General features: G+C 45.0%; 1 protein-coding gene across 1 annotated transcript in view; it reads left to right on the top strand.

The window, feature by feature from the left end:
* LOC126545008 (uncharacterized) overlaps window positions 1-23,164 on the top strand; it is an 80,690-nt gene that overhangs the window by 8,144 nt on the left and 49,382 nt on the right. Inside the window, exons 3-4 of the mRNA XM_055078154.2 lie at window positions 3,367-3,445; window positions 20,823-20,996. Of these exons, the coding sequence (XP_054934129.1) occupies window positions 3,367-3,445; window positions 20,823-20,996 (253 nt within the window). The remainder of the gene's footprint in view (window positions 1-3,366; window positions 3,446-20,822; window positions 20,997-23,164) is intronic.

The raw sequence follows: 23,164 nt of genomic DNA, 5'->3' as shown, positions 1-23,164 counted from the left end.
AATATCCCTAGCTTTCATTACAATATCAACATATTGTCCAAAGTGTGCATTGCAGTTTGTCAGTAGATGCTCGTATGTATATTTGGTCACTTGTAACATTATAATAATCACAAGTGTACTCAGCTCTTCTAAGCAATAAAATTAAAACGGAACCATGCACTGTGTGCACCACAGCGCTAGGTAAGACATGTTCACATAGGCACAGTTATTTCACTCTACGCAATAAAAATTACGTTATTTAGTGGGCCAACGCATTAAATTCGCCCGTGTTACTTTTGCAGACTTCGTGCCCTTCTCGGTGGCATTTAACAGTCTGTCTCTTCGCTATTTCTCTCTCTCTCTGCATTGTGTGTGTTTTCATATTTAATAATAATAATAATGATAATAATAATTTGCAAAAGGACATATTCATGTCTGGAATTATTGCAAAGGGAACAATTTCGATCCCAAGGAAGGTTCAATCAGAAATGGCAGGAAATAGTCGAAGTATATATCTGTATACCCCTAGAACTATTCGTAGCTGGCGTTTCCAATTTGCTGTTATAAGATACGCTGATGTGATGTGTGCCAGCAGAAACACTTTAGTAAAGCGAATTTTCATTACTTCCAGGCCTTCTGTGCATCACTGTTCTATCTACCGAACCAGAATATTGTGATCAAACGCAAACAATGCTGTTTTTTTGCTACAGTACATACCACTGAAGGTGTATGATGCATAATAAGTGCAACCGGTTTGGCAGCAACTACAACTCAATGAAAGGTTGCCAAGAAAAATGCCAATGTGAGTGCCATCCAAAACATGAATGAAGCCAAAATAAGGTGGAATGTTTGAAAAACTATAAGTAATAGAGACCGGCAATTTTCGGAAGCAAGATTCCACATATTGTTGTAATATTCCCAGAAAACATGGAAGACACATTTAGCGAAGGGCGACAAACGTTTTTAAGCATGAAATATTTTTAGCTCCTGTTGTCTGAGACCTCCAAGTGACCTTGAGCCAAAAGCCAGAGCCGGGCGCTCAAACGAGGACATCCGGGCAACTAGTCAAGATCACATTACATACGCTATGTTATAAGAAACAAACACTGACACAAAGGACAACATAGGAGAAATTACTTGTGCTTAATAAATGAAGAAAAGAAATGCTAAATTAATGGAAAGGAAAGTGGATGAAAAGAAAGCTTGCCGCAGGTTAGTAACAATCCCACAACCTTCGCATGCGAAGGTTGTCGAATTACTTTTGTCTCTACGTGTCAGAACAACATAATAACGGCATTATTCAAAACAGCATGCGTGGCAGAGGCTTCAGCCAACGCCTTGGCCACTCAGGACGCCGAGCGACAAACCAAATTGGCTGTCATATAATCCGACTCACAAACAGCTTGCTCCCTGTTTCTAAATGGAACGGCACCCTAATCAATAATCAAAATTTTAGGCAATCAAATAGAAGGGCACCACATTACTATATGGTGTCCGGAACACGAGGGACTGGCAGGAAACGCGAGGGTAGACCGTATTGCTCAAGGATTAAACGTCCGAGCGACGGCATGGCCCAGCGACGACCTTCCACCAATTTCTCGTGACATCCTCCTACAGCAAAGACAGGATCGGATACATTTTGGAAATGCTCGCTCCAGTTTAAACAGCCAACAGGAGAGGGACTGGTGTCGTATCCAGACGAATGCATGCCCCAACTTGCACCACCTACACAGAATACACCCCACGAGGTTCACTGATGAGTGCCCGTTGTGCACAGACACACTCGCACTAAAACACATCACATGGGAGTGCCCCAAGAGGACTGCGCACATAGACAGCCCCATCATACACCAACATCCACTAATGACGAAAAGGCAGTGGGAAGCATGGCTTGCGGACAAGGTTCGGGAGAGCCAATTGGCTCTTCTGGACCAAGCCCAGCGAGTCGCTCGTGCCAGTGGGGCCCTGGAATAGGGGCCCCAACCATTGTGCCTTATTTTATTTTCAATAAAGTTCTCACTCACTCACTCACTCACTCTTCGAAGATTAGCTCACCTTCCTCTGTGACACATGGTCACGCGAGCACTTCTCTACCGCCCATGCAGCGAATATTCACTATCTTCGCCATATCGGCGCCGACATTCGCAGGCAAAATCGCGCCACGCGTGTGCAACGTCAGCCTGCTTGTTTGTCGTTTGCTGCCTACACTCGTGGAAACCACAGTATAAAAAGTGTGGTTTTCATTCTACACAACAGCTATAAAGAATGGCTTCGTGTAGGAGGGCACAGCTACACTTTCCCAGTCCAAGTAAAAAAAAAAAGACTACTTCCTACACTAGCTACAGTCGTGTAGCCAGTGCAGGTAAAAAAAGTAGCCCTAGTACATGCAGATAAAATAGTATCGGTAGCGGAACTCATACTAGCTGATATTTGTAGCTTTAAGGGCAAGGACTCTTGAATAACCAGCATTTCCCTATTCCCTAGAATATCTGTAAGGGTGCCCATGTCTAAGCCTAACTCATGATCAGAAACTATCACTCAATGGCTAGTACCTGTGGATTGTCACGTCTGCTGCAGTATCATTGGTGACGTCGCATGAGGAGAAAAACGCGCAGACAAGATCAAGCAATCCATTATGATCGAGCCTTTTTTCTTTCTTCTTTGACTTAAACACCGAGAAGCTGTCTTTCCATGCTAGAATACTTAACTGCACATTTTTTCTTTTCACATTATACCGACCATTGTGAGAATTCGAACTGCAACGCGTTTACTGACAGGTTAAGGCTTCCCTTTCGCTCTTTTCGCTTCAGATGTACGGAATTCTGAACGCTCAGGGGCCGCCGGTGTTAGCCTTTTTGGACAGATATATGTTAATACGATATTCAACACACTGCGTTCGTTTGTGCTGTCATAGTTTAGGCCAAGTATGGCGTCTGCGAATCGTCGCAGACGTTATACTTGGCCTATGGCCTATGACGTCTGCGAATCTTAGCAGACGTCATACTTGGTTCTTTTCGCATACGCATAAATGAATCGTAAAAGAGCGTTTAATCTGGCGGAGTCAACGTACGAGTACTCTGTTGCAGTCAATCGCCCTGCATTGTATGTTTTCAAGCAGCTCGGGAATCGTAGAATACATTCACTTTTTGCTTGGCAAGCACATGGCTCCGCCCTTTCATGGCCGTCTAGGCATTGCTACCGCTTAGTAGCACAGATATTGGGGTCAGTTCGCTTTATAATAACTGCGATTTAGAAAGTAATGATGAAACAGTGCTGTATTTTGATATCACGGAAGGCTTTACTTTGACATCATAAGAAAAAAATCTGCAGATCCCTCTTACCGTGGGAATCGAAATTCTGCGAAGCATTTTGCATGTCGGTGGTTAGAGCATCGACGCTGCAGCGGCGCACTTCGACCGGCTCTCCGACTCTCTCGATGACTTCGTGCAGGCGCTCATTGCTGAGGGTCAGAAAGAACGTGGGCACGCTTAGATCATCGCGAACACTTCCCCTTTCCTCTGAGCCAAGTAGTATCCCAGTAGTACGCCATCCTCGAGGAGCTCACGTAAACCTCTGAGGAACGCAAGTGTCCGAGTTGACGCATTTCTCGACGAAGCTGCGGTCTTCGAAGAGCTTCTTTGTGAGCGTCAGGAGCCGGTCACCGTGCACGGGGTGGGAAACTCTCTTTCGAAACGCTGTTCGCGCGGAGGCAAACACCATACGGTGTCCCGAAGCCGGCATACCCGGATCTGGCTCGGCGCAAGTAGTGCTCGAGAATAAGAGGCGAGAGACGGATGACGCAGCTCGAACGACGATGACGCCGCGGGCTTTCTTTAAACGCTGAAAAAGAAATCACCACGCAGCATGTATGTTGCCACAAAAAATTGGATCGGTCGTTTTGGACTGCCCTCTACAGGTAACGAAACGCACTTGGCCCAACAGTGAATAAAGAAAGAAATTGCATAATTCATCGTGGTTAACTATCAAAGCGGAATTTTTTTAAAAAATACCCCGAAGAGCACCACATAACGGCACAAAGCATGCCGTTGGTTTTATACAGCTGCGGCTAACAATCTTTTAAAAATCCTTGGAAGAAGTTACGTGAAACGCCCTATATATATATATATATATATATATCGGTCTTCTTCTTTTGTCTTCTTTTGCATTGACCCTTTGGTTCAGAATCCTTTTTTAATGCTTGCCCCTTGCTTCGCGAGCCTGACCTGCTGTCGGTGCTGGTATGTGGCATGGCTAGACTTCGGCGCCATACCATTGGTCTTCACCACGCCTTCGGCCGACCCCGGGAGCGAAGTCCACCCGGTATATGATTCGGCCGTTTGCCCCTTCTGGTTAGCGCTCTACAATACGGCGGAGACCTCCTAAGGCCATGAAGTAAGGAGAAGCTTCACTGTTGCAGCGTAAATGTCAGTTATAAAGCCATCAGCCAAAAGGGGACGTGTTACCCTTTGTTGTCTAAGTGACCATTGACGTTTGTCGTGTAAGTTGTGTACAGTTAAGCGGCAATTCCGCCGGTTTTTTGACCCGGTCAAGGTAAAGGAATATTCGGCATCGGCCTTAACTATGTGAGTGGATGCCGAGGGCTGAAGTTCGTGCAGCCAACAATGTAATACCCCTGTCACACTGGGCGTTTTAATGTCATTCGAACCGAGTGACATTAGCATCGAATGACATTATTCAGTTGCTACACAGCAATATTTAATGCCATTAGCACCGAATGAGTTCGCACTCGGAGCGAATGTGTACTCTTAAACCCAGAAACAAAGCAAAACAGGACAGAGCATTCGCAAATTGAAAGCCGCACTCGTAAGAAATAACGTTTGCGTGCTTTAATGGACTTGTTGCTTTAAAGAGACGAAATATGTGCTGCGGGCTGTCGCAAAATGTTGTTACTCTCCAGCTCAGCACCATCTGGCCGCCGCCCAAGCCGCCGCCACTCTGCTCGTCGGCCGTAGAACGTCTAATCGCTTCCTATGATTATTACGCCTTGCTTGTAATGAAAAGTAAGCAGCAACTAATCCCTTCACCTGCTGCAACTTAGCGTCGTCGTCCAGTGTCGCCATGTCAGCCATTTTGTTTGTTTTCAATTTATCGGCTGCTCAGGTGGCTAAGCCTTGTTTTGGCTTATAGTGGCCACATAGTCTGAAATAGAACTTCTTTTATACGCATTACTAAAATAATTTTTTTCAGTGAAGCGACGTCCCAAGAATATTTTTAAATATATGGATTGCTTATGCAAGCCCTGTATACCTATGTTGTTCTACTTTATTCACCACGTTTTTTACGGAAGTATCGCCATTGATATCGCCACTGAATGACATAAATTTTTCGAGTGTAGCACCTCCGCGGGCGAATGACATTCGTTGCATCGAATGCCATTCGATTCGAATGACATTACACCTCCCAGTGTGACAGGGGTATAACACTGCTTGCAACCCCCTCCCCCCTTTTCCCCCATCAGTTGCCCGTCCACGGGAAGCGCAGTTTCTCGCGACAACAACTTCTCACGCCATGCACTAGCTCAAGATCGTCGACTCCTCCCCGCTCTTGTCGCTGTCGTCTGCATGATCCCGGCATGCTCTGCATGGAACACTCCTGACGTCATGCACAATGTGGCCTGTAACTCAGGAGGAGTTAAGGTAGGGTGTTCGAGACCATTATTTAAATTCATTTGTAAAAAATCTGTGCAACTCTCAAATCTGATTTTTTGGGGACATGACAGAAGTATCTAGAGTAACGTACACGGCGAATTTCATTATATCCGTTGACATTCAAAACTTTCCGGAGTTGCACTTTAAGCCACATAAGCCAGCTGCGAAAGCCGGTTTGCGCGATCACCACCAATATATTAAAAAAATCTTAGTGTCAGAAGCGGCACTTCTACAAACACATCTCATATACCTAGGTCATGGCTGCTAACTGGAGGACTGCAAACGCTCATGGCTTAGAGCCTCATATCGTTCCCTGCTTCTCTTAGTGTAAAAGGTAGAGAACCTTAAGAATGTAAAGGACTTGATCTATAGACGTAGCATTTGTTTCATACGCACATTGAAAGTGCGAATAAAAACCTGCGCTGCACTTTGTCCAGAACATTCTCTTTCAACGACGTTCACAGGTAGTTCTTAAGGATCCAGGAGCGAGCTGCGACGTGTCATACTTCTGAGCTTTTACCACCTGCTGCCGCTAATACCGGGTGACGATGGTCCTTCGTGGGACATTAGAAGCCCGAAATAGCAGCACACATTTCTTTCGTTTGCGCACGATGGCATTGTTTTTCTCTCACCTTGTCGTTACGCTATTCACAGCATCTTCGGGTGAGTACCCTTGCACTTTGCTTGATTGAATGGCACGCCATACTTATCACCATCATCATCACCATCATCATCATCATCACCATCATCATTATCATCTGCAGCAGCAGCAGCAGCAGTAGCCTGTTTTATGTCCCCTACAGGACGAAAGCCTCTCCGTGCGATCTCCAATTTCCCCTGTCCTGCGCCAACCGATTCCAACTAGCGCCCGCGAATTTCCTAATTTCATCGCTCCACCTAGTCTGCGTTTCCCTTCTCTTGGTACCCATTCTGTAACCCTAATGGTCCAACGGTTATCTAATGGTAATAGTCCAACTGGCGCATTACATGACCTGCCCAGCTCCATTTCTTTCTCTTGATGTCAATTAGAATATCGTCTATATCCATTTGCTCTCTGATCCAAACCGCTCTTGTTCTGTCTCTTAACGTTATGCCTGGTAATCTTCGTTCCATCACTCTTTGCGTCGTCGTTAACGTTCTCAAGCTTCTCTGTCAGTCTCCAAGTCTCTGCCCCATAAGACAGCACTATTAAAATGCACTGATTGTACACCTTCCTCTTCAATGATAACGATAAGCTTCCAGTCAGGAGCCGACAATGTCTGATGTACGCGATCCAACTCATTTTTATTCTTCCGCGAATTTTCTTTTCGTGATCAGGGTTCCCTGTGATTGATGGACCTAGATAAACATACTCCTTCACAGTCTCTAGAAGCTGACTGGCGATCCTGAACTCTTGTTCCTTTGCTCGGCTGTTCATCATTATCTTTGTCTTCTGCATATTAATACTCAACCCCACTCTTACACTCTCTCTGTTAGGGTCCTCAATCGTTTAACTCGTCTGCATTGTTGCTGAATAGAACAATGTCATCGGCAAACCGAAGGTTGTCGAGATATTCGCCGTCGATCCTTACTCCTAAGCCTTCCCAGTTTAACAGCTTGAATACTTCTTCCAAGCACGAAGTGAATAGCATTGGAGAGATTGTGTCTCCCTGTCTGACCCCTTTCTTTATAGGTGTCTTTCTGCTTTTCTTATGTAGAATTAAGGTAGCTGTAGAACCTCTGTAGAAATTTTCCAAGGTATTTACGTAAGCGTTCTGTATGCCTTGATTACGTAATGCCTCTATGACTGCTGGTATCTTTACTGAATCAAATGCCTTTTCGCAATCTATGAAAGCCATATAGAGAGGCTTATTGTACTCTGCGGATTCCTCGATATACTGATTAATGATATAGATTGACTCATTGTAGAGTAGCCCTTCCTGAAGCCAGCCTGTTCCCTTGGTTGACAAATGTCCAGTGTTCCCCTTATTTCATTGTAGATTATTTTGGTAAATATTTTATATAATACTGGGAGTAAGCTAATCGGCCTATAATTTTTCAATTCTTTAACATCTCCCTCATTGTGGATTAGTATAATGTTCGCACTCTTCCGTTCCGGTTTTGTGGGACCCTTGCAGTCGATAGACACTTCGTATGAAGAGCCGCCAGTTTTCCAAGAATTATATGTCCTCCATCTTTAAATAAATCGACTGTTATTCCATCTTCTCCCGCCGCTTTTCCTCGTTTCATGTCTTGCAAGGCCCTTCTGACCTCACCGCTAGTTATAGGAGAAGTTTCTGTATCCTCTTCATTACTGTTTCCAATGGAGGTATCCTGACTCCTCTGGGTATTGTACAGGTCAGTATAGAATTATTCCACTTCTTTTCCCATATCTTCGAGATTGCTGATGATATTACCCTGCTTATCTTTCAGCGCCTACATCTTGGCTTGTCCTATGCCAAGTTTCCTTCTCACTGATTTCAGGCGGCCTCCATTTTTTACGGCTTCTTCAGTCTTTCTCACGTTATATTTTCGAATATCACTTATTTTCGCCTTGTTGATCAGTTTTGAGAGTTCCGCGAATTTTGTCTTATGTCTTGAGTTGGACACTTTCATTCTATGTCGTTTCTTCCTTAGGTCCTTTGTTACTTGGGAGAGCTTGTCTACTGGTTGCCTTGGCGCCTGGCCTCCCACTTCAATTGCTGCCTCTGAAGCCAGCCTAGTTACGGTTTCATTCGTTAGCTCTGTCATCATAATCTCTCTATTCTAAGGCTGCATATTTGTTTGCAAGTACCAGCCTAAATTTGTCTGCTTTTACCCTGACTGCCTCTAGGTTGGCGTGTTTCTTCATGACCAATTTTGCTCTTTCTCTCTTCAAATTGGGACCTCACTAACCTATGATCACAGCACTTTACTCTACCCACCACTTCTACATCCTGCACTATGCTGGGATCAGCCGAAAGTATGAAGCGAATGTCATTCCTCGTTTCACCATCAGGGCTTTTCCAGGTCCACTTTCTCTTGCTGCGCTTCCTGAAAAAGGAGTTCATTATTCGAAGCTTATTCTTTTCTGGAAATTCCACTAGCATCTCTCCTCTAGCATTCCTAGAATCGATGCCGTAGTTGCCAATCGCTTGTTCAGCAACCTGCCTTTTCCCCAATTTTCCATTGAAGTCGCCCACTAGTACAGTATACTCAGTTTACTAATTGCAGTATACTAGTTTACAGTATACAGTAAGCATACTAATTCATTCGTCTCGGCAAGGCGTCCTTTTTTCGTCAGGAGGGCCTACTTCGCCCTGACGAAAAGGTTGCAGTTGGACAATTTGAACTTACTGGAAAAGAAAGGCAAACGGACTTAGCACAGCCTAACTTAACTTGACCTAACCACATCTAACCAGCGCTGTTTTTGCTTTTTAAAAAAATTGCCTTGGTGAAGGTAGTATTTCAAGCCGAAACTTCATTTTAAAAAAGTGTTTTTTTATGTTAAGATACGAGACACATGACTTTACTCTGTGTGCCCCGTAGAGTTTTCTATACGAAGAATATCTAACGTCAAGTTCTTTCAACCACCGTCGAAATCATGGTCCATGTATTTTACTATAGTTTGGAATTTGCGGCGACAAGAAATTCAATCTTCTTTTATTGCTCCTTACGGTACAGATTCTCCTTCCAAGCGTTCATGTTTCTTTTTAAATACGAAATTCTAGGAGTCCCCCACTACGGCGTTTCTCATAAACAGATCGTAGCATTGCAGGTAAAACCTCATAATTTAATTTCTAAATGTTTAAATGCGTAAGCATTTCTATGGCTACCCAACGAGAAAACCAGTCCGTCCCTCCGTCCGTCCGTCACGTAAGGCGATCGATTTCAAGATAAGGCCCGCAGCAGTGAACAAATTGACCTTCGTGCTGCCTCTGGCTTCAACGCGAACTAAGCTGTGAGAACACAGCTGCTATAGCACTCGGCAGGCCTGTCACCATCGCTGATCGCTTTGAACATAGGGCCCGCGCGGCCCTATGTTAAAGTACTGTTAAAGAATCAGTCGACTGTACCTCTCGAATTGTCGTTGATCCCCATCATATTCCTTCACAAATTCAAGGAAGCTATGGAGGCAAGTTTAAAGACGCGCTCAAGTGCAAGCTGAGGCGCGCAGCTACCACGGATAAACTTAGCACTTCGCGTAGTGGTCAGAACGCTGGGCCTACTGGGCCTAGAAAAAATTAAAATACTTGCAATGGAGATCACGACACCATTTACAAATTGGGGAGTGTCGTGTTATGTGTGTTCTTTTTTGACAGACGTTGTCCACCCGACACACAGATGGCGCAGAGATGACATATGCGTAGCAGGCAATAATACTGAAGAGACAACTACACACATATTCACATAATGCCAGAATACATAGCCAAACGTACATTTGGATGTGGCCAATAACCATGAAATCCTGGATATTAAAGACTATAATACGGGGTAGACATTGACGCGGTAAACATAAGCAGAGGCTTTTGGAACTAGGGCAATGCTACATAAAAATTGGTACAGTGCCTCAGTATGGCGAAATCATACGCTTATTACAGATAGTAGGGCAGCTGGAACTAAACTAGAACACATTTATTTACATTACATTTGTTGAAGTGTGGTGAGATATGCCACCGCTCCGTTTCAAGAGAACCTATACTTATAATAATCGTCATCATAGATGCAACATGCCGCCATATTGTAGACATGTTGATTTTTGTGTAAGCCTCGCTACCACACTTTCATTATACCTTGAGCATTCTATTTTTCAGTTTATGCTAAAACATCGACCAAGTGTAGTGCAGACTGGAAAGTATGCCGGCAGGAAAAACCAGGGTACTATTACGATAATACTACTGATAGATGTGTGCTACGTAATAAAACTACGACGTGTGACTTGCAACGTCATTTATTCCCATCTGAAGAAGAGTGCAACTGGGAATGCCGAACAGGTTTGTGCAAACATAATTTTTCACTTCATTCTGCTGCTTTCTTGCCATGTCAGAAACTGCTAGCAATTGTCTTTTACGTGAGGTTACCAACTGCCCATCAACTAAGTGTAATAATTTAGCCGATTCAATTGACCTTCTCTATTAAATAAGTAAATAAATAAAGCCTAAAAATGTAGAGCTATGTCCGTGTCATATGTCCTTTTTTTCCACAAATAAGTAACTCTTTCGTGATTGAGCACATGAAGGTTACGTCTCCGGGTTTTGCTTTCTTTTCCATTTGTGACTCATTATTCAGAATTCTTTCCGCCACTTTAGGTGTAAAAATATCCCCATAAATTTTGATTAGGCAGGTGCTTGTATAGATACAGGCTCATGCACGCAGCTGCATTTGTTAGGACGAAACAAAGCAATCGTGCATTCTTTCATTACCGGGCCTTCTTCATTTACCTTTTCAGTACACGTCTTATACTGAAGACGCCTATGTGCCCCATATGCTCTAGATTCATAAACCTTTACGATCATATTGGATCCTGTATGAAAACGCGTATGTCCCCGTATAAACCCACATGACCATTGACCAAAACTTACGTAATTGTAAACTGACAACTGTACGAACGAGCACCTGTGTCAGCACAAAAATACTTTGAAGAGAATGCCTACTTCCCATCTTTCAGCACGCCGTAAAGCATGTGGTTGTAAGCCTTTCTGCGACAGAACAGAGATCATCGTCAAGCACAAAAACAAAAAAGCTCGTGAACTTGCAGAAGCATTTCGCATATACAAGTGATGCGCGATGTTCGCTTTTCGGAGCCGTCTACCTCTTATCTATATTGCGAGGCGCAAATGCTTGGTAATTTATTCCATGTGACCTAATGGCACGTGGACTCACATGGGGACCCAACACACTCAGATTTCCGCCTGACGACCACACAAATTACGGCAGGGGGCTTATGGGTTTTCTTAAATATGTGGAAATAATGAATTGTTCAAGAGTCGCTGCGTTATGAGAAAATACAAGTTTGTTATTCAATCATGCATCCAAAAAAGTGGAACAGCTACGGTTTCACCTGACATGATGACTTTCTACCGTGTGTCCCAGCTAAGGTTAGCCAAGCTCTTAAAAGAAACAAAAAGTGAAGAAATATGCACTCGCGTGAGAATATGGGGTTCACTCTGGAACATACATGAGAGTTACCCCCCCCCCCCCCCCCGAATATTTAAGGCCAAAGAAGTGCGGTCTCGGAACTTGTCTTCTACATACCCATAACTATATATTGACAGCGTGTGGGGAACTGGGTGACAAACGCTGAATGTTATGACACGGCAGGAGAGCTAGGGGTGCAGCACTGACCTAATCGCTACTTTTGCACAACTTTGCGCACTTTTCCTTTTCTACAGCCATATCCTCTTTGCTATTCTCTATTTCTGTCTTTCACTTTCGTGCCCACGTACATCCGTGTGCTGGCCTCCGTTCAGGCGTCAGCTGCTTAAGCTAGATAGGTACAGTGTGGTCGGCAACGATATTTTTCTCATTGCCCATTATTTTTAAATAACAAGGTACTGCTACTATTACTGCGTTTATGTGCGCATTATTTGACAAATGAGTTGCCTTTGTTCTAACTGCAGCACAGACGCATTTGATTGATGCGGGGACGAGGATACAAATAGGTGTTTGAATTATATTGAGATTGTTCACTACAGAAGTTATGCTGGAAGTTTTGTTCCTACATGTACCGGTGTATTGAGTTCACAAGAATGTAATGCTTAAAAAAATCACCGACGATTATGATACTCTCTAATGCGAAATTTGAGCGCAGCTCTATACGTGTTTTCATTTCGCGTGTCAATATTTTGTATTGTCCTTATATAGGTGCACAGTTTATATTAGGAAGAGAACACTGTGAGTAGCGTGTAGCTGACGCGAACAATCTGTATCGTGCGGGAAATTGCAAACGGAGCGAAATGTGACGCGACTGCATCGTTAATCGGGAGATCACGAGAGGGAGTGCATGGGGGCGCATGGGCACGATTCACAGCAGCCGCCGCAAGCAGATATCCGGTCATGCAGCGCTTTGTTTCCATACGGACGACTCGTGGTACTTTGGCGCCATATCGTAGCCATTGTCTCCGCACAGCCCGTCTCATTGAAACGTATCTGGATAGCGCAACAAAACAAGGACACAGAAAGAAAGGAAGACGAAGACAAGGGCTAACTATCAACCACTTTCATTAGTAACTACCAACAACTATCATTTGGTTGTTGATAGCGCTTGTCTTCGTCTTCGTTTCTTCCTGTGTCCTTGTTTTGTTGCGCTGTCCAGATACCTGATCCTGGCCACGGCGGCCGCATTTCGATGGAGGCGAAACGCGAAAACACCCGTGTACTTAGATTTAGGTGCACGTTAAAGAACCCCAGGTGGTCGTAATTTCCGGAGTCCTCCAATATGGCGTGCCTCATAATCAGAAAGTGGTTTTGGCACGTAAAACCCCATAATTTATATTTTTTTTATCCAGATACCTTTCAATGATGACCGACCAACAAGCCCATATCGCCACCCTCGTCGTCTTGCGCGGCATTACGCTTTCCTTCTCACGCTTTCGTTCCACCAACGACGAGAGCAGCGCTTCGTCGCGTGGGAGTCATGCCACCACTGTCAGCGGCGACAACAACCAAGGGAGGGGAGTGTCACATCGAGATTTGCTCGTAGCCGCTCGCTTGCGGGAGCAGTGATCCCCGTCACACACGCCGGTACCGCGGACTCCGCGGGAGAGCGTAGCCCTCACCACCTCACGCCACCCGGCCCTCCCTCCCCCCATGAAGCGCAGATGTGATAGCCCACGCGGCTGCAGATGCCTTGGCCGCCGGCAACTCAGCGCATGCACAGGCCGTCTCCCTCCTCTCCTCCTCCGCTTTCCGCCTCATGCTTTCACTGTAGCCTTTTCCTCTACTAGCGCTCTCTTCTTTCATCCCCCGTTGCGCTGCGCGTTCGCTTTCAACTTCCTCGGTGCACGTTCCCTCGGTTGCGAGGTGCGATGCCGAGGCACGCCGACGCTGAACGCAGGAACGGGCGCCTAAGGGCTGCGCTCTAAAAACATTAAGCGGTTATATTATGATTGTCGGAAGCGGATGTGAAATCCAGAGCATTATAGCCCTTATATGTTATTTTCTAGCATACTCTTTTCTACTATTTCATTATACTAAATGATTCGCGGGCTACCTAAAGTGCAGGTTTTCTGCTTTGTTTCTCGGAAACATTTAAAAGCGAAGTTTTAGCTTGATAGCAAAATATATTTTCCGCATTGTTCCAGGGTTTTAGTGGTTGCTTTGGCAAAAGTTTTGCAATAAGGAAAGAATAAGGAAATACAGTCGCTATCATTTTACCAGAAATAGCACACGTCGTGGACTTCTTGCAACTTATAAATGTGCACGAAGGTCGGCCGGAAAGTTTCTGTCTGACAAGGAAAGAGACGTGGTATCGGGGTTACATTTTATGTTTTCAAGATAGTAGCTCTACATCCAATGCACTTTTCTCAACGGTGCTCCAACTGGTGAAAAAAATTATTGTTCCTGGATGGGCAGCCATTTGGACACTACATCCCTCACGGCATCATCCCTGAGGAATCCTTTGCCCTTGATGTTGACTGTATACAATTCTGAGGAGATGCTACCATGAGTTCTATACGCAGACGATAATGATGATATGGCTACTGAACGCGAAAAGCTTCAGCCTTGTTCGACTTTTCTAGCGCTAACATTTTCGGCGGTGTGGCAATGAATGATTGTTCGTTCCTTTTATGTCTGTGCGTGTGTGGAAATTGTTCCTTGTGCATTACGAACGGTCTGCAGGAGGACCTAAGAAAAAAATTTAACCGCTTCAACTTCTTCGATGTCCAATACAACCTCACCATGTGGGCATTTTTAACGCACTTCCATCGGAACAATGTCGCACAACGAAATAATTGAAAGTACGACATATTTTTGAGTGAAAGAACACTTCAGCTGAAGAGCAACCGCAATGAGAAACATCGCGCTGGCGCAAAAAGAAGAGAGGATGACAGACGTGCGTCACTCTTAGTGACAGTAATCTCCGCACTACCACTTTTTCTTCTTTTCCAAGATTTCCTGTCGGCCACTAAAATTTTGCTCGTCGTTGCTTTACAGATACAATCTGCAAGCTTCCGTTAGATGAAGGAAGGGAGTGTCGAAAAACTGAAGAGTTGATGTATTACTTCAATTACACTAAGCAAGAGTGTGACCTTTTCTTTTACAAAGGTTGCGAAGGCAATGCAAACAGATTTGGTTCCGTGCGAGAGTGCGAGGTGATATGCAGAGGTAGGTACTGCTAACCACTAGCTTACCCTTCAGCTGCACACTGAATGTGCGTAAATGCTCCAGAGTCTGCAGTTGGATAAGTTATTGGGGATTTAAGGAAACTTCAATTGGCTTTTAATAAGCACCGCAAGTGTATCTCCTGAGAGTGGTGTCCTGGTAGGCGACTTCCTGCGAGGCAGGAAATGGTACTGTTGAAAGGCTATTTATTTGCAGGAAGTTGCAAGTATAGAGCAAAGGTTGCATACAAGAAAATTGAGTGCTCAGTAGGGTTTTACATCCTGGAAAAACACCCGAAACGTGGAGGAAGAGTGCCAGGTTCATCTCAATCACTTAGGATGGAAGCTCGGGACACGAGCATTTTTGTATTAACCATTTTACATCCCGAAACCCATGACTTCATCTCTATAGCGAGAAGCTTAATAAACTGTCAGGCTATCGACAACTACCGGGCCGTAGCGGTACACTGAAATATTGGCCTATTAGTTCCATGGTCTGTTTGTACATTAGTCAATTGGTTTATCGGGTGATTAGCACATGGGTCCTATTAGTGAAGAGGGGTGAAAGCCAGTTTGCATGTACAGTATTGATACTCACACCGTTGCTTCAGTGTAAGTAGAAACGTCGTGAAAGTTTATATTTACATAAGCTGCCTGAACCCGAATTGCGGAGCAAAGCTGTATGAAATGTACTACAATAAAGTTGAGTGAACGCACCAAGCTGTAAGCTACAATCATGAAAAAAATTGTGTCGCTAGAAATAGGGAAACCAGAGGACCATCTTTCGATGTAGTGGCCGAAAAATCCTGGCTCCTCTTTAAGAGCAAGCTTTACTTCAGATACTTCAGGTGCTCCTATCTGAGTACACAGGGACGGAAAGATTTGTTTTATCAGCACCCACTCCAATGAATTCTATTAGCTTCACTGTATTTAAAAAAAGTTCAAATTTAGCGTAGTGTAAAAGCAGACTTTTTTTAGACCATACATTTCTTACGCTTGATTAGGTGCATCTTCTTCCACATAAAGCTTACTCATTTATCATTCTGAGTTAATTATAAAAAAATATGCAACATCTTCATAAAATCCATATATTGTACGAGTAAAATATGACGCAAGAAATAAAAGGTCCTACGCCGAAGTATGCGCACCTGATAACTGACACGTACATCAACGACGACGAAGCAGTATGAGCGAGTTTTCACACACTTCAACCGTACTATAGGGGTCTGCTTCCTAGCTCACGGCCTCGTTCAAGCGCACTCGTGGCTCGCTGCTTTTAATGACGGCCACCAAGTACGCGGCGTTGCAGCAACACGCCTTCAGCTTTCCCCGCCGTATACAAACTCCCAACTGACCTCAAATGTGGAAACGGTATAAGGCGAAGTAAGAAACGAAAATTACAGATTACTCCGTGGTTAGCAAAACGGCACATATAAGATGTTGTCCACACAAATTACGTATGCGCAATGTAACCTTATGTTCATTGCCCATTGCGTTTCATACAAATTTCAGGGCTCCGACACACTTACGTTGCATATAAATTTGATAGCAGCTACTCCGTCGCTCGCCGCCGAACATAAAGCGTTGCGGAACACCCTTTAGCAACTTCACTGTAAAGATTGTACGTTTGGTCTCTAATACTGTTCCCCTCAATGCTATTGGAAAGAAAAAATATACGGATAGAAATATGCAGATTCAGCGCAAATATATTGTATTCTATGTGAAGCAAAGCGTAAGAAAAGCGGATAATTAAATTCTTTTAAGAGGGCAGTCGAAGCCAGAGGATTCCTGGACTGAGGAGCCTTCCCACCTTAGGGTGATACCCAGCCTCGCTCGGGACACTGTTTCGTTTAATAAATGTTTCTCTCTCACAACTAATGGTGGTTCGCACAATTTTGTTTACTTTCATCCAGTTTAGTATCAGGCGCTTTTTGTGGGCTACATACGCTACAGCATGCCTGCTTTATCTAAGATGGGGTCATCTTGTATACGCACGCTGGAGAGCTTTCAGGCACATGCACTACGGATATGTCTTGGCTTGCCACGCTGCACGTCAACTAAGGGCAGAATAGCGGAAGCACGGGCTTGTCCTATCGACATATACAGGTCTTGTGAACCTGTGCGAACCTATCTTCGCCTGCTAACGAGACACTCACACCATCCACTGTCAACACTTCCAAGCACCAACCTTGACTGTGGTTTTTCTAAAGCTATTGCATGTCACTCCAGGCCACCGACATCCCCGCGACACCTCCATGGACATTGCCAAGACCACTGGTGAGGTTTCAGATACCCGGAATTATGAAGAAATCTCACGTTTCCTCCATTGCCTTGAAGCAGCTCACCCTGTCCCATATATTTACACTATATAGTGGAACTGTACAAGTATATACCGGTGGTTCGGTCACGCCATCTGTCACAGCGGCTGCATTTGTCATCCCACAACTTGGAATTACTCGACGATTTTGATTAGACCACAAATCGACATCTGCGTCCGCGGAACTTGCGGGAATACGGGAGGCTGTCCGTTTTATGAGAACGCAGACACCCCATAAATGGACGATATTGTGCGATGCCAAATCAGCGCTACAGGCGCTAAAATACTTTTTAAAGAAAGGACCATGCTATCTGCTCGTGCTGGAAATCGTCGAACTTCATCACAGTGCCGAGTTAAGTGGCCACGTGATCAGCTTTCAATGGGTGCCTAGTCATTGTGATGTTTTTGGCAATGAACTCGCTGACAGTGAGGCAAGATTGGCCTCCTCTTCCTCTGATGAATTACGGATTGCCTACTTGCAACCTGGCACCCACTCCATGATCAAGGAACTCATGCAGGACCTTGCAAAGGCTTACAGAGCCCACTATGACAACATTCACAGACGTCTACATATGATTGATCCAGACGGTAAATCCTGTTTGCCCCCGAAGCTTACACGGAGCAAAACATCATTGCTACACAGGATTCGGCTCGGCGTTGCTTTCACCCGTCGCTACGCACACCTCATCGGCCAATCGACCAGCCCTGATTGTGAACACCGCCAGATGCCCGAAACACTGCAACAAGTACTGTGCGACTGCCCAGCATATATGTTGGAGCGAAGGACGTTAGACAGTTTCCTAGCCAGCGTTGGCAGGCAACCACTGTCGGAGGAAGCTATCTTCGGCCCATGGCCTGACACTGCAATTTCAATGCGTGCAACAAAAGTATTGTTGAAGTTTCTGCAGGACGCCAAGCTCGACGAGCGGCTCTAGCGAGACAACTATCTCATGTACATAAGCACTCACCACTTCTCTTATCATCATCATCATCATCATCATCATCATCATCATCATCATCATCATCATCCATCCCAATACTTTCACTCCCCTTCCCTCTTCCCCAGTGCAGAGTAGCAGACTAGAGCGCACTAGCTAGATCGACCTCTCTGTCTTTCCTATCAATAAATTCTATTCATTCATCCAGTTTAGGGTTGTGCAAAGCTACGTTTATCCGCCACAAAAGGCCACAACTTCATTGCCATGCAAAATCTATCTCTATACACTGCATCGTTCACAAGCTATGTCGAAATGCAAACTTAAATTTAGGCGAATGCACAGTTCGAGCCGTACATGCATAGACGCCAGAAGTACGACGACGATGTATCATGCTTGTTGAGGGAACGCTGTTGATGACAGGTGTGGGCACGTAAAAGCACGACACGTATTAAGCAACTTTTAGGGATTCTGTGCCTCTTGTGGCCCACTGGAACATAACCATTCCGGAGGAGTGGCTAAGAAAGGGCCACTTCCAGTGGCACCAACTGAATGGCTAAATCAATGAGAGTAAAGGATCTGCGAAATACAATTTACCATTTCATTAATGACTCCGAGTGGTTTAGAGATATTTTTAAGCCGACACGAAATGTTCACGTTTTATGTGCGAATCGTAGTGGGACATGTCCATTCTGGAGGATTTGACGAGAACGGGCACAACACCTCGTGGCCCGTACTGAGTGTCTAAATCAAAGAAACTAAACTGGATCACTAGAGAACCCGTGAAACAACATAGTTCAGCATGGCATTATCAGATCACTGTACTTTAGAGATGCCCTAGAGCCAACAATATATAGGTAGTCCCAGCTAACGTAAGCCAAGCTGTTCGACAAAAAGAAAGATTAAAAAGAACACGGTGCAAGACGCAATCAAAAGAATAATGGTGTTGGGTCGTCAGACCTGTGAGAATCGTATCTTGCACCTTGTTCTATAAATCATTTTTTTTTCCTTGTTAAGCAGCTTTTGTAACGTTAGCTGGGACACGGGGTATATGTTCAGGGCTTATGTAGGAAGTCTTTCTTTTTGTAATGCAGAATATAGGTGCGCATACTTGGTCAGCATACCAGGGTTGTATAAGCACCTTCGAGGGCTCTTTCATATGCCCTTCGTTTATATATCCCCAAATATATTCTTGTGCACGGTGTAGTGCATCAACATAAACATTACATGTCAATAAATGTGTGACCCTTGATTTGAATAAGCATAAGTATTGCATCACTTCACGCGCGTTGCATAGGATGAAAAGAAAGGGAATAGTGCGCATTAAATTTAGTTGTATAGGACCTGAAGGGACGGACAACTTCTCAGAGCCTGCCACGGGCTCTTGGCGGAAATGAAAAGATTATGATTTATAGTGATAGACCCGAATAAGCTGTTCGCTGTTTAAACAGTATTTCTTATTTTAAGCTTGCGCAGAAAGTCTCGAAAAACGTTGTCGAAACGCTTTGCGGTGAAACTTAGAGCTGGATTCACACCATATGACCTATGTCGGCTGTTATTAAGTGTGTTTTACGTGTTGCTTAAAATCGTATTAATTATATTTTATAGATACTTGCGCTTTATTCTATGCGCATTACGATCTAAGGAAAGTTCACGCTTACAAGCGGCCTGCCTACACAACAATGAGTGTAACGGCACAACCATGGAGACCTTTATTGCATATGGCGGTGCGCATTACGTGGTTGCGCACGCTAGTTTGTATGTAAGTTCTGAATGCGCATTGCAGCTCAAATTCTTCGCTCTAGCTCACTCATGTTTTTAAGAAGCGATATGCTTCCGAAAGGCAACACGCTGCAGTGGCCATTACGTGTAAAACTATAGTTCCTGCACTGCAGAAAAAGCACCGTTTTGCTTTCGAAAACGTGGCTTGGCGTGGCTCGTGGCTCAAGAGAACTTGAGAATCTGATTTAACTTGTATATGACTGACCGCAAACCACGAAAGCGCGTACCTATTAAAGCAGAAATAATCCAACGGCCCCGGAAGCACAAACTGCGTGAACATCGGCTTGATAAAGAGCACATTACTTTCTCGCAGCCAGGGCCTCTCTCGTCGTCTGCTGGCCACAATGCGGCGTGCATTTACTATCGCACTCCTTTCTCACATTTTCCAGCTAGAGAATGCATAAACGCGATCGCGACTTTAGGTAAAAAAAAATTCTGATAAAAACTGTTCCACGATGTCCTCCCTGCTCCCATTGCAATAGTGGACACCACGACCTATAATCTGTTCGTTGCGCTGAAAAAATTGCGTACGATAACAATTTTTGGCCAGTCCCTTTAGCTACACCGTTCCCGAAAGCTTCGCTTCGCGTACCCAGATTACAACATGTAGCTTGGATGTGAATTTTATTGTCGTCACCATAGATGACACACATTTTCAGATTAATCTGGGCTAAGCACGCAAATACTACAACCGCAAACATTTTATTAAAGTGTTGTTAACCCCAAACTCGCATCTCTGTGAAATATTTTGATGTGATAGAGGTAGAAGTTATAAGCTGCAAGAATTATATATGCGTGGAGCACCTGTTTTCTAAACATTTGTAATTCTAGATAGCGATGTTTTTTTTCTTGTCTATAGGCTCCCGGTGTGCCCTTCCGATCAAAGACAACGATGGTATTTGCAATCCTAGACGAATAACGTACCACTTCCAAGGTCAAGATGGCAAGAGTTCCTGCGTGAAAAAAGCCAACGGATGTGACCGGAATGCTCAGAACTTCAAAAAGGAAACCGATTGTCGCCGCGTGTGCATTTGTAAGTGTTTTTCTCTTAAGATTCACTGCCGGCACAAACCTTCTCAAGTTCCAACTACCAAGTACCGCTATAGAACATCTCCGTTCTGAACGCATAAGCAGCGGCAGAAGACACGGTATTGAGAAAGAGCGCTTCGAGGTGCACTAAGCGCGTTTGTTGAACTAAGAGGAGCGTGACGAACCGCTGCATGGCGCAAAGCAAATGCGCATGCGCGGACGCGCTGAGCTTGTCTAGCATGGTGCCACAGTCGTAGTGCCGCATACCTTTCGCGTGGAATTAGGAATAAGTAATTCATGCGGAATTACTTAAATATATTGACCCAAGGTTTAGAATTCCACAGAAGGAATGCTCGTATACATGCGAGTAGAATTAAACGCAGGAATGTTAGAGACAGTGCGCGTAGGTGGGTTCTTCATAAACCCGCCGCCGGGGATCAATGACTAGGCTGTTGTGCTGCTTGGCGCGAGGTCGCGAGTTCGATCCCCGACCACGGCAGCCTCACTCCGATGGGGACGGCATGCAAAAAAAAAAAAAAAAACTCTGTCTGTCGCGTACCAAGACGTACGTCAAAGAGCCCCTCGGTAGTCGAAATTAATGGGGAGTCTCCCACTACGGTGGCCCTTAGAATCTTTGGCAATCTCGGAATATTAAAGCTCACAACTGCGCGCTGTAGGCAGTTCAGTCAGTTTCGAGTGAAAGTCCCGGGAGGACCGGACTAGGGGCACTTCCATAGACAAGCATGAAGGCAGCTGCTTTTTTCTTTTATGATTGAATAAACGTTCCTTTTATCTCATTCTTCTGCTTTCTAATGTGTTATATTTTCATAGTATAGGAAGTCATTTAAAGGGCAGCTGAAGCACTTTTCTTTAAAAGTGAGCTTTCAGCAACCTCAGTTTTTCACCCCCTGAATTCGAAAATCATAGTTTAAAAGGGCAGAAGTCACCGCTACTCGCCTTATTTAGCAAAAAGAAGCCGCAGCGTCTGCGGGAGACGCTACGCGTTGGTTGACGGGCTCTGATGGCGGAGACGAACGTGACGTCATCTTAGGTGTCGGCGGCGTGCGTGATTTGATTCGAAGAGAGCGCTCACATGACCCATGACAGCGTTAAGGAGCTCGTGTCGCAGAAAAGCCGGTGTCGGCGGTGTCGGCGTCAGCGGCGTTGGCCGTGAGCGATAAATCCCAGAAGGCACTTCATAAATAAAAAAACATCTTGCGAGATGGGCTGGTGGGAATCGAACCAGGGTCTCCGGAGTGTGAGACGAAGACGCTACTACTCAGCCACGAGTTCGTTCCTTCAAAACGGGACAAAATCGCCCCTAGTGAATGCGGTGTTGCCTTAGAAACTTGCCGTACAAAGTTGTACTGCGGTGTATATCGGTAATTATGACCATGTAACTTACAGAAGTCGCAGTTTCACGAGTAGCGAAGTACGTTTCCGCTACATTTCTTCTGCGCTCTGCGCACACGCAGAGCCATCTTGCGGCAAACACAGAAGACCCCCTCTTCGCAATGTACGCCGCTGCCCCGACACGTGGCGCGCCACTCGCCCCAAGATCGCGTCCGCCTTCATGGCGCGTCGGGGCCCGGCTATCTGTGCCGATCGCGACGTTTGGCTGGCGTAGCGCGTTTGAGTAGGCGGTGCGAACGGGGTACGATAACGCTATCGCGTTCCACTCTTGAAGGCGAAGCTTAAGCGTCCTCCAATTTTTTGACGTGATCCTCGCGCCTCGTCTTTCGCGCTACGCTTGGCGCGTGAGGGGGGGCGGAACTTCCACGAAAATTTAAACGGCGATTGCAGCGCTGCTATAGGCACAATCAGAGTTGAATCAGGAGTTGGATTATACTGTGGCAGCCTTCGAAACCACCTTAACTCTTTCTATTCGAAAACCTCTTCAGCTTCCCTTTAAGCACTGTCAGCACCTTAATTTACGTAACTATAGCGGCATGACATTTGTCGTTACGACTGTTTACAACCAATAAGGTTTATTACAGTTCGAATTATTACCTTAACACGTTCTTTCTTCGCGGTGGTGAATAATTCGCGACGGCGTCTGTGTCATTTGCATCCTCAAACACGTGCCATTCTGTTCTGTTCCAAGTCAGTTGATGTGAAAAGAATGAAGCAGAATGTATCTTGACTGTGCTCGATGGTCGCAGAGAGGCAATA

This window comes from Dermacentor andersoni, chromosome 10 (assembly GCF_023375885.2).
Source record: "Dermacentor andersoni chromosome 10, qqDerAnde1_hic_scaffold, whole genome shotgun sequence".
Classification (NCBI taxonomy): Eukaryota; Metazoa; Arthropoda; class Arachnida; order Ixodida; family Ixodidae; genus Dermacentor; species Dermacentor andersoni.
The sequence above is the reverse complement of the archived record's forward strand: the minus strand, read 5'-3'. Positions and strand labels throughout refer to the sequence as shown.